Genomic DNA, 12,377 nt, shown 5'->3' with positions numbered 1-12,377 from the left:
CTTAGTGTCTGAAAGGAAAAGGCCAAATGGTGGTGGGTCATACTATTAATCCCAGTACTCAAGATGCTGAGGCAGGAGCATTCATAGGAGTTCCAAGCCATCCTAGGCTACAGAGTGAGTGAGACCCTGTCTCAAATGAACAATATTGAAAAAACAATGAAAAGCGTATGTACAGTTGTGAACTTGCATGTGTTACTAAGTTTCATTTGAAAGATTCAAAAAATAACTACCCATCTATAGTTGCCTATAATGAGATTACCATTGACAATTAGTTTTATTCAAATGTAAAATTAAACAAAGGGGTAAAACATCTCAGACAGCACAAAGATACAGTTACAGGGTGTGAAGGAGCAAATGATAGTTCAGTGTTTGCTAAAGGGCCTTTTCTTCACCATCGGCCTTTTCTCTCGAAGCCAGCATACTTGGTGTGGGACTGACTCAGCAAGCGACTGCGTTCCCTTAGCTGATCATGACGGTTCTGGCAGAAAAGCCCTACAACTGCCCTTCCTCACCCTGAAGCTCCTGGATGAGCAACAGTCTTAATCTGTGTCCAAAGTAGACTGGAAGCAATCAGAATGAGTTATAATAAATACCAGTTGTTATATCTTAAAACTTCAATAAATAAGTATTCACACTGCTTCTGCTTTACTCTTAAATAAGCTAAAATTCTTTGCAAAAGACAGGAAAATGGGCTGGCAAGACAGCACTTCAGATAAAAGTGCTTGCTGCCTACCCAGTGAAAAGCTTTAGTTGTAATAGTTGGGGGTTTTCCCATCCTTAACACATTCAACAAAGGAATTCCAGTATATATATATTTATGTGCAAGATTTTTTAGTATGGGTGTGAATGTAAATGCGTGGAGGTCAGGAAGTTCTGTGGAATCAGTTTTTCAGTTCCCTCCTTCCACCTTTATGTGGGGTCCAGGAGTCACCCTCCAGTCATCAGGCTTGGTGGCAAACATTTACACACTGAGTCATTTTGCTGGCCCCCAACTTAAATCTTTAAAGCATAATTTCTCTGGCTCCTGGAACAGAAATTTGTTATCACCATATCGCCTTCTAGATATCTTCTCTTCCCAAGTGGTAATATTTTAAGCTTTTCAAATAAAGTTGCTAGCTCTTAGCCAAGCTGCCATCTATCTAATCTGTATTCATAACTAAACTCATAAATAATACACATAGTTACTTTATCTTGGCATTATTGGTCAGTATTTCTTATTTGGTATTACCCTTTTAATTAGATAAATGAAAGCCCTGTTATCATCTTCCTCTTTTAGGGCTATGAATCTTAACTGATAGCTCTAAATAGTTTCTGTTTGTTTGTTGTGAGCTGGTCTCACAGTGCTTCAAGCTTGCCTGGAACTTAGGACAATTCACCTGTGTCGTCATTTGGAGTGTTGAGATTACAGCTGTTGAGCCATGATGCCTGACTAGAGGGTTTTTTTTTTAAATGATTATGGTGTTCAGCCTGCATATTTGTATGTATGTCTGTGTACCAAGTGTGTGCCTGGTGCCCACAGAAGAGGTTCCCTGGGTCTGGAATTACAGTTGTGAGCTGCAATGTGTTGCTGGGAATTGAACCTGTATCCCCTAATGAGCAGCCAGTGCTCCTAACTGTTGAGACATCTCTCCAACCCATTTTTGTATTTTGAGACAGAGTCTCACCGTGTAGCTCTGGCTATCCGATGTAGACCAGGCTGGCCTCAGTATTACAGGGACCCACCTATTTCTGCCACCCAAGTGCTGGGATCAAAGGCATGTGCCATCATACTGGCTTTAGGCTAGAGTTCTTTAAGAACTAATTTAGAGCTGTGTTTGTGAGAAAATTACATTTTTAGGAAAGAGTCTAAACAATCCAATGATAATCTCCAGAAGTGTTGTTCCCTTTGATGAACTAGGAAATTTGAACCCACAGTCTTGGTCCAGAACTCTAATGAAGCTGTGACTCCCAGCACAGATTCTGTAGAGTAGGACTTGACAAGTACAAGCTGAAATTTGCATGTATGGTGCTTTATTGTGATGGAATAAGTAGAGAAGCCAGCATAATAGTTTTGTTTCTCCTTGGAGAAAACAGAATACATACTCTGGAAGGGTCCATTTGTGGGTAGCTTGATGTTCTGGGCCTTTTATGGAGGAGCAAAAGGTCACTGGAGTTCCCTGGGTAAAACCTTGCATTGTGCACACACTGCTTCAGGCAGTGGCATTTTGCGCTCATAAGACAACAGTTCCTGATTCTTAGCACCCCGCCTTGCCACATCAGCTACTGGCATTTTGAGCAGGATTTTTTAAGTGAGCATATACGAGCCTAGAAGAAAGGTTTACCAGATGTCTATCCCTTAGCCTCCACCTCACAGCTAATCGGTGGAGAGGCCGGAGGTCTTTTCCTCTGGGCTTCATCTCTGTTTTCCTGATGGTCACTTTTTTACCAGCCAGTCCTAGTGTCCGATGACACTGACACCCCTGTTGTCATCCACTGAAGATCTGAAAGAGACTTGCAGGCTTCCTGCGGGGGTCTGCTGGTGGCATGCAGGTTGATGTAGTGGGCACGGTCCTTAACACCGGGCCTCAGAGGCAGGGCTGGACTCCAGGCGCTTGCGCAGGTGGTTGGCAAACTCCATCTGGGTTTGCGATAAGACCTGGTTGATGATGGTCTTCGGCAGCCACCCCTAGAGCAGAGACAAGAGCGTTGGTGTCTTTTTGTTTGTTTTTGTTTGGGTGGTGGCGGGAGGTTCAAGACAGGGTTTCTCTGTGTAATAGCACTGGCTGTCTTGGAACTCACTCTGTAGACCAGGCTGGTCTTGAACTCACAGAGATCAGCCTGGCTCTGCCTCCCAAGTGCTGGGATTAAAGGCGGGCGCCACCATGCCCAGTGAGCATTGGTGTCTTGTGGATAGATACTGGTCTCCTGTACTCTGACACAGGCAGGAACGCCCAACAGGGTTTGGTCTTCCTGTTTAGAAGTGCAGCCTTTGTTGCTCTATTATCAGAGACAGGATTCCCAGCTGTGTGGTCCTGAGAAGTCTGTTTGCCTTTCCCATTACCTCCCTTTTGGGCCTAAGATCGCCTCTTTCTTTCTTTTTTTTTGGTTTTTCAAGACAGGGTTTGCCGGGCGGTGGTGGCGCACGCCTTTAATCCCAGCACTCAGGAGGCAGAGCCAGGCGGATCTCTGTGAGTTCGAGGCCAGCCTGGGCTACCAGGTGAGTTCCAGGAAAGGCGCAAAGCTACACAGAGAAACCCTGTCTCGAAAAACCAAAAAAAAAAAAAAAAAAAAAAAAAAAGGGTTTCTCTGTGTAGCTTTGGAGCCTTTCCTGGAACTCATTCTGTAGCCCAGGCTGGCCTTGAACTCACAGAGATCCGCCTGCCTCTGCCTCCCAGGGCTGGGATTAAAGGCGTGCACCACCACCACCACCACCGGCCTAGATCGCCTCTTTCTAAATGGCCATATTTATACATGAAATTGATTTTCTTTTTGAACCATTTCAGTAGGTCCTGGAATCTTGGACGTGTGATCTTCCTACTTCTGCCTCTAAGTACTGAGATGTTAGATACCGCACCCAGCTTTTCAGATGAGGTGAGAGGAAGCCTTTGCAGGCTTCTACAATGGTAGATTAGCAGGCCATACTTAAGTCCGTTGCCTATCCAACAGCCCGGGATTCTATCAAAATGCAAGAGGAAGACAGGCAGGATGGCTCCGTGGGTCACAGCGCTTGCCTCACAGGTGTGACACATGAGTTCAATTACTGGAACCCACGTACAGGAGGAAGGAGAACCCCGAGCCAACAGTGCCCCCTGACCTCCACACTGCTGTTGACATGTGAGCGCCTGCACTCACACATACACATCACGCACACACAACAATAATAAAGTGTTTTAAAAGTCAAGAAAAAAAATGCAAGAGGACACTTCCTCCTCTAGGTTGGGGGACAAGAGCATGTTTTCGTCACTACTCCCCACTCCCAGGCCACCTCCCATGCCCCTCACCTTGAGGTCAATACTGAGCAGCCAAGTGAATTTCGTCTTTGAGGGACTTCCAGCCAGTGGGTGAAGCACCATGCAGGTGGGACCCTGTTCAGCTCTGGGAAATGAACAGTCAAGGCAGGAAGACGGGTGAGAGGTCTGCGGATCAACGACACTCGGACATTTCCAGAGTCCCTTGTGTTTCCCACTTCATCAGGAAGTACTTCACCCAAAGTACTGGTTCACAGCTGGTATGGCTGCCAGCTCACCAGAACCTGCCCCCTGGTCGTCAGAACACAGAACACAGAAGCCTCCCCCTTGCTTTAGAAAATTAAGATTCCTAGACGTTCCCGGGTGGGTCAGAACAAACCAATTGGCTGCCGAAGTGGGGCCGCTCTGGGCCTTCACTGTTGAGCCGAGAGTGAGGTTAGGGATTGGCTTCTCAGAGGTGGGGCTCTGGATTATGACAGTGCGGTTTTGAGTCGGCTGCCAGCCTTACCTGATGACACCACTTTGTTCGGGCATCTCCCCACAGAGTGTGGCCATGCCTGCCAACACACAGGTGGAGCCTCTGCGCTTGGCACAGCGCACGTTCACGAAGTCACGGGGCCCCACCAGGTTGCCCGCTGCTGCCCCAGCCAGCTCATGGGTGATGACTGTGTCTTTGCCAATCTTTTGCAGGACCTAATACAAGGGAATCAGAGTCAGGACTCAGCCAGTGGTGGGCTAAGCACCCATAGTTTGGGATGCCTTTGGCCTACCTGTTAGACTGCACTCTCTTGGGTCCCTGCCAGCCACACCTAGGCTTCCTTCTCCTCACCTTGATCTCCTTGACATTTGGGTTCCACTCTGCCATTGCCTCCATGCGGTCCACCAGTTCTTCGTAGAGTCTGTCCATGGGCTGGTCTACCACCACCTCTAACCGAAACACCTTGCCCACATCTGGGACTACTTTACTTAGCACTTCATCCCCATTTTCCTGTTAGGGACAAAAGAGAGCCACAGGGTTAAGGTGAGAGAAAATCACTCCTGGCCTAGGTCTTAGACAATACTGGGCAAGGGACCAGCAAGTCTAAGCTGAGCACTGGGGACCTGGATCTCTACCTGATGAGGATCCAGTAGGTAAGCACCGCTGCCCCCAAGCCTTGTATATCCACTCAAGACTGCCTTGGCTTAGTGATGAATGTTGGTACCATGGGCAGGTCTAACTGAAACTGAAATGACCCATACTTCAAAGTTCAAGGAGTCCAAAAGACAGACCTGGAGTGTAAAATGTTTGCTCTACAACTAGCCAATTATAAAGAGGGAACATTGGGGTTTTTTGTTTGTTTGTTAATATATCATTTTATTTCAGAAGAATGTGGGGCCAGAAAGTTTCAATGATTTGCCCAGGGACCCTTAGCAACGAGCAGGGCTGAGCCTGGATCCCAGATTTTTTGACTCCTAAACTATTAGTCTATTATTTCCATTACTATAAGAACTTCAGCAACAAGATGTTCCCTCTGAACTCTGGGTGATGAATAGTGTGTAAACTTTTGCTAGAGATAAGGTCACCAAAGTAGATCTAATAGTAGAGCTACTGATTTTAACCTAAGTCTTGTTACTGGCCCCCAGCAAGGGATACAACACTCAGGGCAGGGCTCCAGATGATACTGGGCCACGTTTGTATACTCGAGCTCTGTGGCAGCATAAGCCCACATTACCACTGCAAGTTCGTCTACAGGGTGGGCTGAACAGTACAGAGTATACACTAGCATTGTAAATACTGGGTAGTATGTCCTCCAATGCACATGGAGTCTCCAGAGTGCACGGTTTCTGTTGGATGAGTGTACAGCATTTGGAGGGTAGTTAAGAAATAGGAACAGCCGGGCGGTGGTGGCGCACGCCTTTAATCCCAGCACTCGGGAGGCAGAGGCAGGCGGATCTCTGTGAGTTCGAGGCCAGCCTGGGCTACCAAATGAGTCCCAGGAGAGGCGCAAAGCTACACAGAGAAACCCTGTCTCGGAAACCCCCCCCCAAAAAAAAAGAAATAGGAACAATGTTTCTCAATCAGGTCTTATGGAGGAGGGTTATCTGAGAACATATTCTTTGTTTGTTTGTTTGTTTATTTTGAGACAGGGTCTCACTATCCCTGGCTGGCCTGGAACTTGCTACAGAGATCAGGCTGGCCTCAAACACCCAGAGATCCCCATGCTTCTGCCTCCTGAGTGCCACCGAGATTTAAGGTGTGCACCCTCAACCCAACCTGAGAACAAATTCTTAGGAGAATTCTCAAAATAAAACTACTTGGCTGCTTATCAACCGTGAATGAGGTAGGAATCCCAGCGAGCGTTGAACACGTCAGTGAGACCATCCAGGTTCCTCACAGCCACCCCCACTCACCTGCTGGTTCTCCTTCTTCCAGCCTTCCTGGTTGCTGAGGATGCCCAAGGCCTTCTGCATGGCCACCTCTCCCTGCTGGATGTAGGACAGCTCCTGCTCACTGTAGAGTGTGTCTTCCAGCTGAGAACCTGTATACACAGCGGCAAAAAGAAAGATCTCAGTTCTCATCTCTTTGCCTTCTGAATGTGCTCAGTCCTCAGAAGAGACAAGATCAAAGGCATAGGGGCCTATCTGAAGGTCAAAGAAGGTCAAGGTAGATAGAGGAGTTAGGGAGCCAAGGCAGGGAAAAGGCAGGCCTTGTGAGCAACATTTGTACCCTAAGCCCCATCACTGCCAGAAGGCCCAACATTTACCAAGCAGCGAGCTCCGACGCCGAACCTGACTGATCCATTCAGGGCTGGGGTCCCCCAGTGTCCGGTTCAGCTCCTGGCCAATGGCCAGCATGGCTTGGTGCCTCAGTCCTGCAGAGAGGGAAGGAAATTTTTGCCAAGGAACTAGAAAGTCCCTTAGTGAGGGGCTATACAGTCCACTCATCACAGAGGAGCAAATTGGCTCAGGAACAGATTCCAGCAGGGACCTGAACTGGAGCCGTGTCTTTACATCCAAGTGCAGGGTTAAACTTCCCCCAGCACTTCCAGGGCCTAGAAATCGCTTTTCCATCTTGGGAAATAAGGATGGACTGGTCATCCTGCCTGGACACAGAAGTTTACCTGGGCCTGTCGTAAACTAGAGAAAGACTGCTCAGTGAGTCACTGGGTATGGAGCAGGATACACCCGTCTCCTGAGGGTTACTCCACCACCAAGATCTGCCTCTTGAGTGGCAACACCCCACCCCCACCCCAACGCCACCTTTGCCTTGCAGATGTGCTGCCCAACTCTCCTGCCACCCCCCTTTTTTTTTTTTTGAGACAGGGTTTCTCTGTGTCGTTTTGGTGCCTATCCTGGATCTTACTCTGTAGCCCAGGCTGGCCTCGAACTCACAGAGATCCGCCTGGCTCTGCTTCCCGAGTGCTGGGATTAAAGGCGTGCACCACCCCCGCCTGGCTTTCTCCTGCCTTTCTTATGCTCCTCTTCCCAGACAGTGTCTTGGGCTTGCCAGGCACTGCTTCTTATGAGTCAAGGCTGGCTTCTGTCTTTCTCTACCACCGTGGTAAAGACATGCCTGGGACCCTTGGTTCAGACCTGGTCCAGTCCTGAAGAAGGGGCAACATCAGAACTAGCTCCAGAAGAACTGGGGTCCTGGAGCGGAGGCCAGAAATGACAGGACTTCGGTGAGATATAGTATCTTACTATCCAGCCTAATTTTTGGGGTGAAAAACCGAGGTCCAGAAGGGAAAGGACTTACCCAGGCTCACCCAGTAAGAGGCACAACTGGGACCGAAGCCTAGGTGGCCTGTCCCCTATCCACGAGCTTTCCTACAAAACTATATTGCCTGGAGGCTCTTGGCAAGCTCTTACGCCCCCCCAAACACTCACCTTTCATGTTCCGCACATGTCTGTAGGAGCTCCCGGCACACAGCTTAAATGTGGCTAGTAACATGCTTTCCTGGCAGATGTGGCAGGCCTGTAATTGTGGCTGTAATCAAGGGCTTGTTCTTCCTGAGCCGCTCAAGGTCTTGAGTCCTGCAGCTGTGGCTCTGCCTTAAATGCTCCCAGCGGAAGGCTGTGCATCATCGCCTGGAGATAAAAAAGCCATCAGTCACCGTGCGGAGGGTCAAGGATGGAGTGATTGCCTCATGCTGCAGTGTTGGCCAAGGCGGGAGGGGGCAGAGTGCGTAGAAGGGAGTAGATGAGGGTGGGGGGGGAGGGGAGGGGAGGGGAGGAGACGACGGACAGGCCACTAAGATGGGGCAGTTTGACAGAGAGCATATTGCTTCTCAAAAGTTTTAAATGCAAATGTTTAAGTCCTCAAGCCCCAGATTCAGCATTCACTTAAATGCCCACTAACTGAGGTGGATCACCTCTACACAGAAATACTGGCCGAGAGAGTGAGCCTGGGTAGGTAACAACACTGCAAGACCAGAGCCAGGCGTGGTGATGGTGCACACCTTTAATCCCAGCACTCTGGGGCAGAGGCAAGCGGATCTCTGTGAGTTCGAGGCCAGCCTGGTCTACATAGTAAGTTTCAGGACAGATAGGGCTACATAGAAATACCCTATCTCCAAAAAAAAAAAGCTGCAAGACCATCAGTCAGGCTCAGAGGGTGACGGTGACCGGCTCAAGAACAAACAGGATGTCAGTGCCATGCACTTAGCAATAGCCTAAGTCCTCAGGCTGGCCCTGGGTCCTTCTACCAGTGTCCTGAGCACCCTGTGTGTTCGACTGTTCATTTATTTGCTCACCCATTGATACAAATCACCACTCCCCGGCCGGGCGGTGGTGGCGCACGCCTTTAATCCCAGCACTCGGGAGGCAGAGCCAGGCGGATCTCTGTGAGTTCGAGGCCAGCCTGGTCTCCAAAGCGAGTTCCAGGAAAGGCGCAAAGCTACACAGAGAAACCCTGTCTCGAAAAACCAAAAAAAAAAAAAAAAAAAAAAAAAAAAGATTCAAATCACCACTCCCAAAGCCCTGTTCTACGTTCTCATTTTTGGGGACTGTCCGGATATATTGGCCCACTCTGTAAGCTCCCTAGCAGAGAGTAACTTGGGCCTAGGCTACACCCTGCTCCTTCCTCAACCTTTCCTCAAGCAGCTGAGGCTGGGCCAGCCCTGCCACAGGACTTGGCCTGTGCAGAAAAGTGGGGAAGACAAAGTACTTAGATATCTACTTCCATCAGTCTTTGCAGGTAGGGGATCCTGTGGTCCTGGGCAAAGATCCATGGAGCCTTTGAAGTGCCTTGGTTGGTCCCAGACAAGCCAGGCAGGAAAAAAGCTCTAGGTCCCAGGACTGCCAAGATCTCTTCCTTTCAAAGGTGCCTTGAGGCTGCTTCTAAGCCCAATAAATTCCTATGGCAAGAATGTTGCCAACAGTGTCATTAGCCTTGGCCTGCCCCTAACCCTGCGGCCAGCATTTGACTCCTGTATCCTGTGACTACCGTCCTGAGGCAGGACAAAACCCATCCTCCTCAAGGCAATTGGATAAAAGGACGAATAGGTAACCATACAGGACCGCTGAGTCCTACAGCCTACATTTCTGGCCTGATAAAGTTGTGTGAGAGGTCCTGTGAGGGTTACTGCCTTGAGGCACCCAAGGTCCCAAGATCTAGTCCCTCACACCCACTATGATTACTCCACTTCTTCGGTGTTCATTTTTGTCCATCCTGCTGTCTTGTAACTTGTCCCTGATGCACACTCTCCCACTCAGTGCCACTGGAAAGGTGTGACCCCATGACCTGTCTCTTTGTGGGGTCGTTTTAAGACGGATGTCTAAACCCAGGCTGTCCTCAAACTTGCTATGTAGCTGAGATGAGCCTTGAAATCCCAATTCTCCTGCCTCTATCTCCCGAGTCCTGGGATTCCAGGCATGCGCTGCCTCATCTCAGACACAGATACTGCTTCCCTCTCCAAACTGCAGCTTGTGCCTAGGCAGAGGGTGTGCTGGCAGGCTTGGCTGCCCAGGCTCCTCCCTACCCATTGCTTGGTACACGTGTAGCCTCAGATACACGTGGGCCTTCCTTCAGCGGTGGTGCTAGGCAGTTGGGAGGGGGTTGAGGGGGACAGGCCGTTCAGATAATGTTCAAGGTCCTGCTATTGCCATTCTGTGGAGAATTATGGCTTTCAGAGGAAGGAGGGGGTAGTGTGGGCAGACTGCAGCACCGAGGCATACAGCTGTTGCTGATGTCAGAGACGGCCATTGACTTAGGGAGGGGGTGTTGAATGACCTCCCCCAGGGCCAAGGCTTGCCTTCTCTGTCCTTTCCAGGCCGAATGACTACTTAACTCTTGCTGTTCCTCTGAGGAAAAAGGTCAAGAAAAGTCTGGAATGTCCTCTGATTCTGGACATCTAATTCTGGCTCTCCCTTTTGATTAGAGTACACCCCACATGAAAGGAGGACCAGACGTACAGAGCAGGCAGGGAGAGGGGCAAGGCTTCCGAGCAGAAAAGGGAACGCCATTAACTACTCAACCAGCCGATACTGAATGTCCCCTACGAATATTCAATTATGACCCTGGGAGTATGACCATGACTCACAGGGACTCAAAGCTGAGGAAGAAAGAAGCGCCACACAGAAATCCTCCTACCTCTGCCTCCCTAAGTGCTGACATTAAAGGGGTGGGTCACCCCAGCTCAGTACTTCCATTTCTCTCTCCCTGCCTACCACTTGAGGTCTGTGGTTAAAGGCTCGTGCCACCATGCCTGGCTTTTTGTTGTTGTTGTTGTTGTTTTGAGGGGGTAGGGGGAGCCATTTCTTTATAATTTTACTTCGTATTTGTCCTCAATGCATTTCTGTGTACCACTGAAAGACCCTAGCCCTTCAGGCTTACACCCCCAAGCCTCAGGAAGAGAGAAACTTCAAGCACCAGGAAATGAGAAACTAAAAATCTAGTTCCCAGGGCAACCTGACTCAGCCACTACTCAATCATCCCTGTAACAATATAACAATGTAAAAAGATTCCTGTTAAGAGATGTGCTCAGGGGCTGGAGAGATGGCTCAGAGGTTAAGAGCACTGGCTGCTCTTCCAGAGGTCCTGAGTTCAATTCCCAGCACTCACATGGTGGCTCATAACCATCTGTAATGAGATCTGGCGCCCTCTTCTGTATACATAATAAATAAATAAATCTTTAAAAAAAAAAAAAAAAGAGATGTGCTCAACTGTGACTGGGATAGTTGCAGGTGTTCCAGGAAGGACCACCGTGACCTGTGTGTAAGCTCCACTTCCGCCCTGATACCCCTCTTGAGGTTTATGTAACTGTACCCCCTCTGTGATCACCCTGTGGTCAGACCATGTTCTTGTAAAATGAAATTGTATGGGAATTGTAATCTTATGGCTTTTGTGGGTTTTTCCTTTAAAAGTACCCATATGTCTACAGTAAGATGCGGCTCTTGCTCTTAGGAGCAGAGTTTGCCCTTCTATATAGAAGCTTAATAAATCCTCGTGCTGTTGCATCAATTGGACTGGAGTCTGGGTTCTTGGGGCGCCCACTTGAGACCCTAAACTTTGGGGTCCAACACCATTTGTGTGCCAGGGTCTCATGGAGGCCCAAAGAGGGCATCAGGTCCCCTGGAATTGGAGTTAACAGTTGTGAACTGCCATGTGGGTGCTAGGAACCAAACCAGAAAAAAGCAGCCAGTGTTCTTAACCACTGAACCTAAACCATTCCTCTAGGCCCTCTTTAAAACTGGGGAGTTCCAGTTTAGACTACTAGCAATAGTGGAGAGGGTGCCTGAACTGGCCTACCCTGGTGATCAGATCAGTGACTACCCTAACTGTCATCACAGAGCCTTCATCCAGTGACTGATGGAAGCAGATGCAGAGATCTACAACCAAATACCAGGCTGAGCTCTAGGAGTCCAGTCGAAGAGAGGGAAGAGAAATTCCACGAGCAAGGGGCTTCAAGATCATGATGGGGAAACCTACAGAGACAACCAAACCCAACTAGTGGGAACTCATGAACTTTAGACCAACTGCTGTGGAACCTCCACAGGCATGGACTAGGCCCTCTGCATAAGCGAGACAGTTAGTTGTGCAGCTTGATCTGCTTAAGGGCCCCCTGGCAGGAGGATCAGGATCCATTCCTGGTGTGTGAGCAGGCTTTTTGGAGCCCACTACCTATGGTGGGACACCTCGTACAGCTTTGAGGCAGAGGGAGGGACTTGGACCTGCCTCTACTGAGTGTACCAGGCTCTGCTGCCATGGGAAGCCTTACCTTCTTGTAGGAGGAAATGGGGGGTGGGAGGCTGAAGGGGTGGGAGGAGGGAAGAGGGGGAATCTGTGATTGGTATGTGAAATGAATAAAAAAAATTCTTAATAAAAAATTTATTTTTTTTTCTTTTCTTTCTTTTTTTTTTTTTCCAGACAGGGTTTCTCTGTGTAGCTTTGCGCCTTTCCTGGAACTCACTCTGTAGTCCAGGCTGGTCTCGAACTCACAGAGATCTCCC

General features: G+C 48.9%; 1 protein-coding gene across 1 annotated transcript; it reads right to left on the bottom strand.

The window, feature by feature from the left end:
• Nucleotides 1–250: 250 nt before the first annotated feature.
• Nucleotides 251–7,969, bottom strand: Star (steroidogenic acute regulatory protein). The gene is made up of 7 exons (XM_059244255.1): nucleotides 7,815–7,969; nucleotides 6,692–6,799; nucleotides 6,339–6,466; nucleotides 4,777–4,935; nucleotides 4,456–4,640; nucleotides 3,981–4,074; nucleotides 251–2,665 (listed from the first exon to the last, which is right to left on the bottom strand). The coding sequence occupies exons 1-7, from the start codon at nucleotides 7,876–7,878 to the stop codon at nucleotides 2,552–2,554; spliced, it is 852 nt and encodes a 283-aa protein (XP_059100238.1). The 5' UTR covers nucleotides 7,879–7,969; the 3' UTR covers nucleotides 251–2,551.
• Between the last annotated feature and the right edge of the window lie 4,408 nt (nucleotides 7,970–12,377).

This window comes from Peromyscus eremicus, chromosome 17, assembly GCF_949786415.1.
Source record: "Peromyscus eremicus chromosome 17, PerEre_H2_v1, whole genome shotgun sequence".
Taxonomy (NCBI): Eukaryota; Metazoa; Chordata; class Mammalia; order Rodentia; family Cricetidae; genus Peromyscus; species Peromyscus eremicus.
The sequence above is the reverse complement of the archived record's forward strand: the minus strand, read 5'-3'. Positions and strand labels throughout refer to the sequence as shown.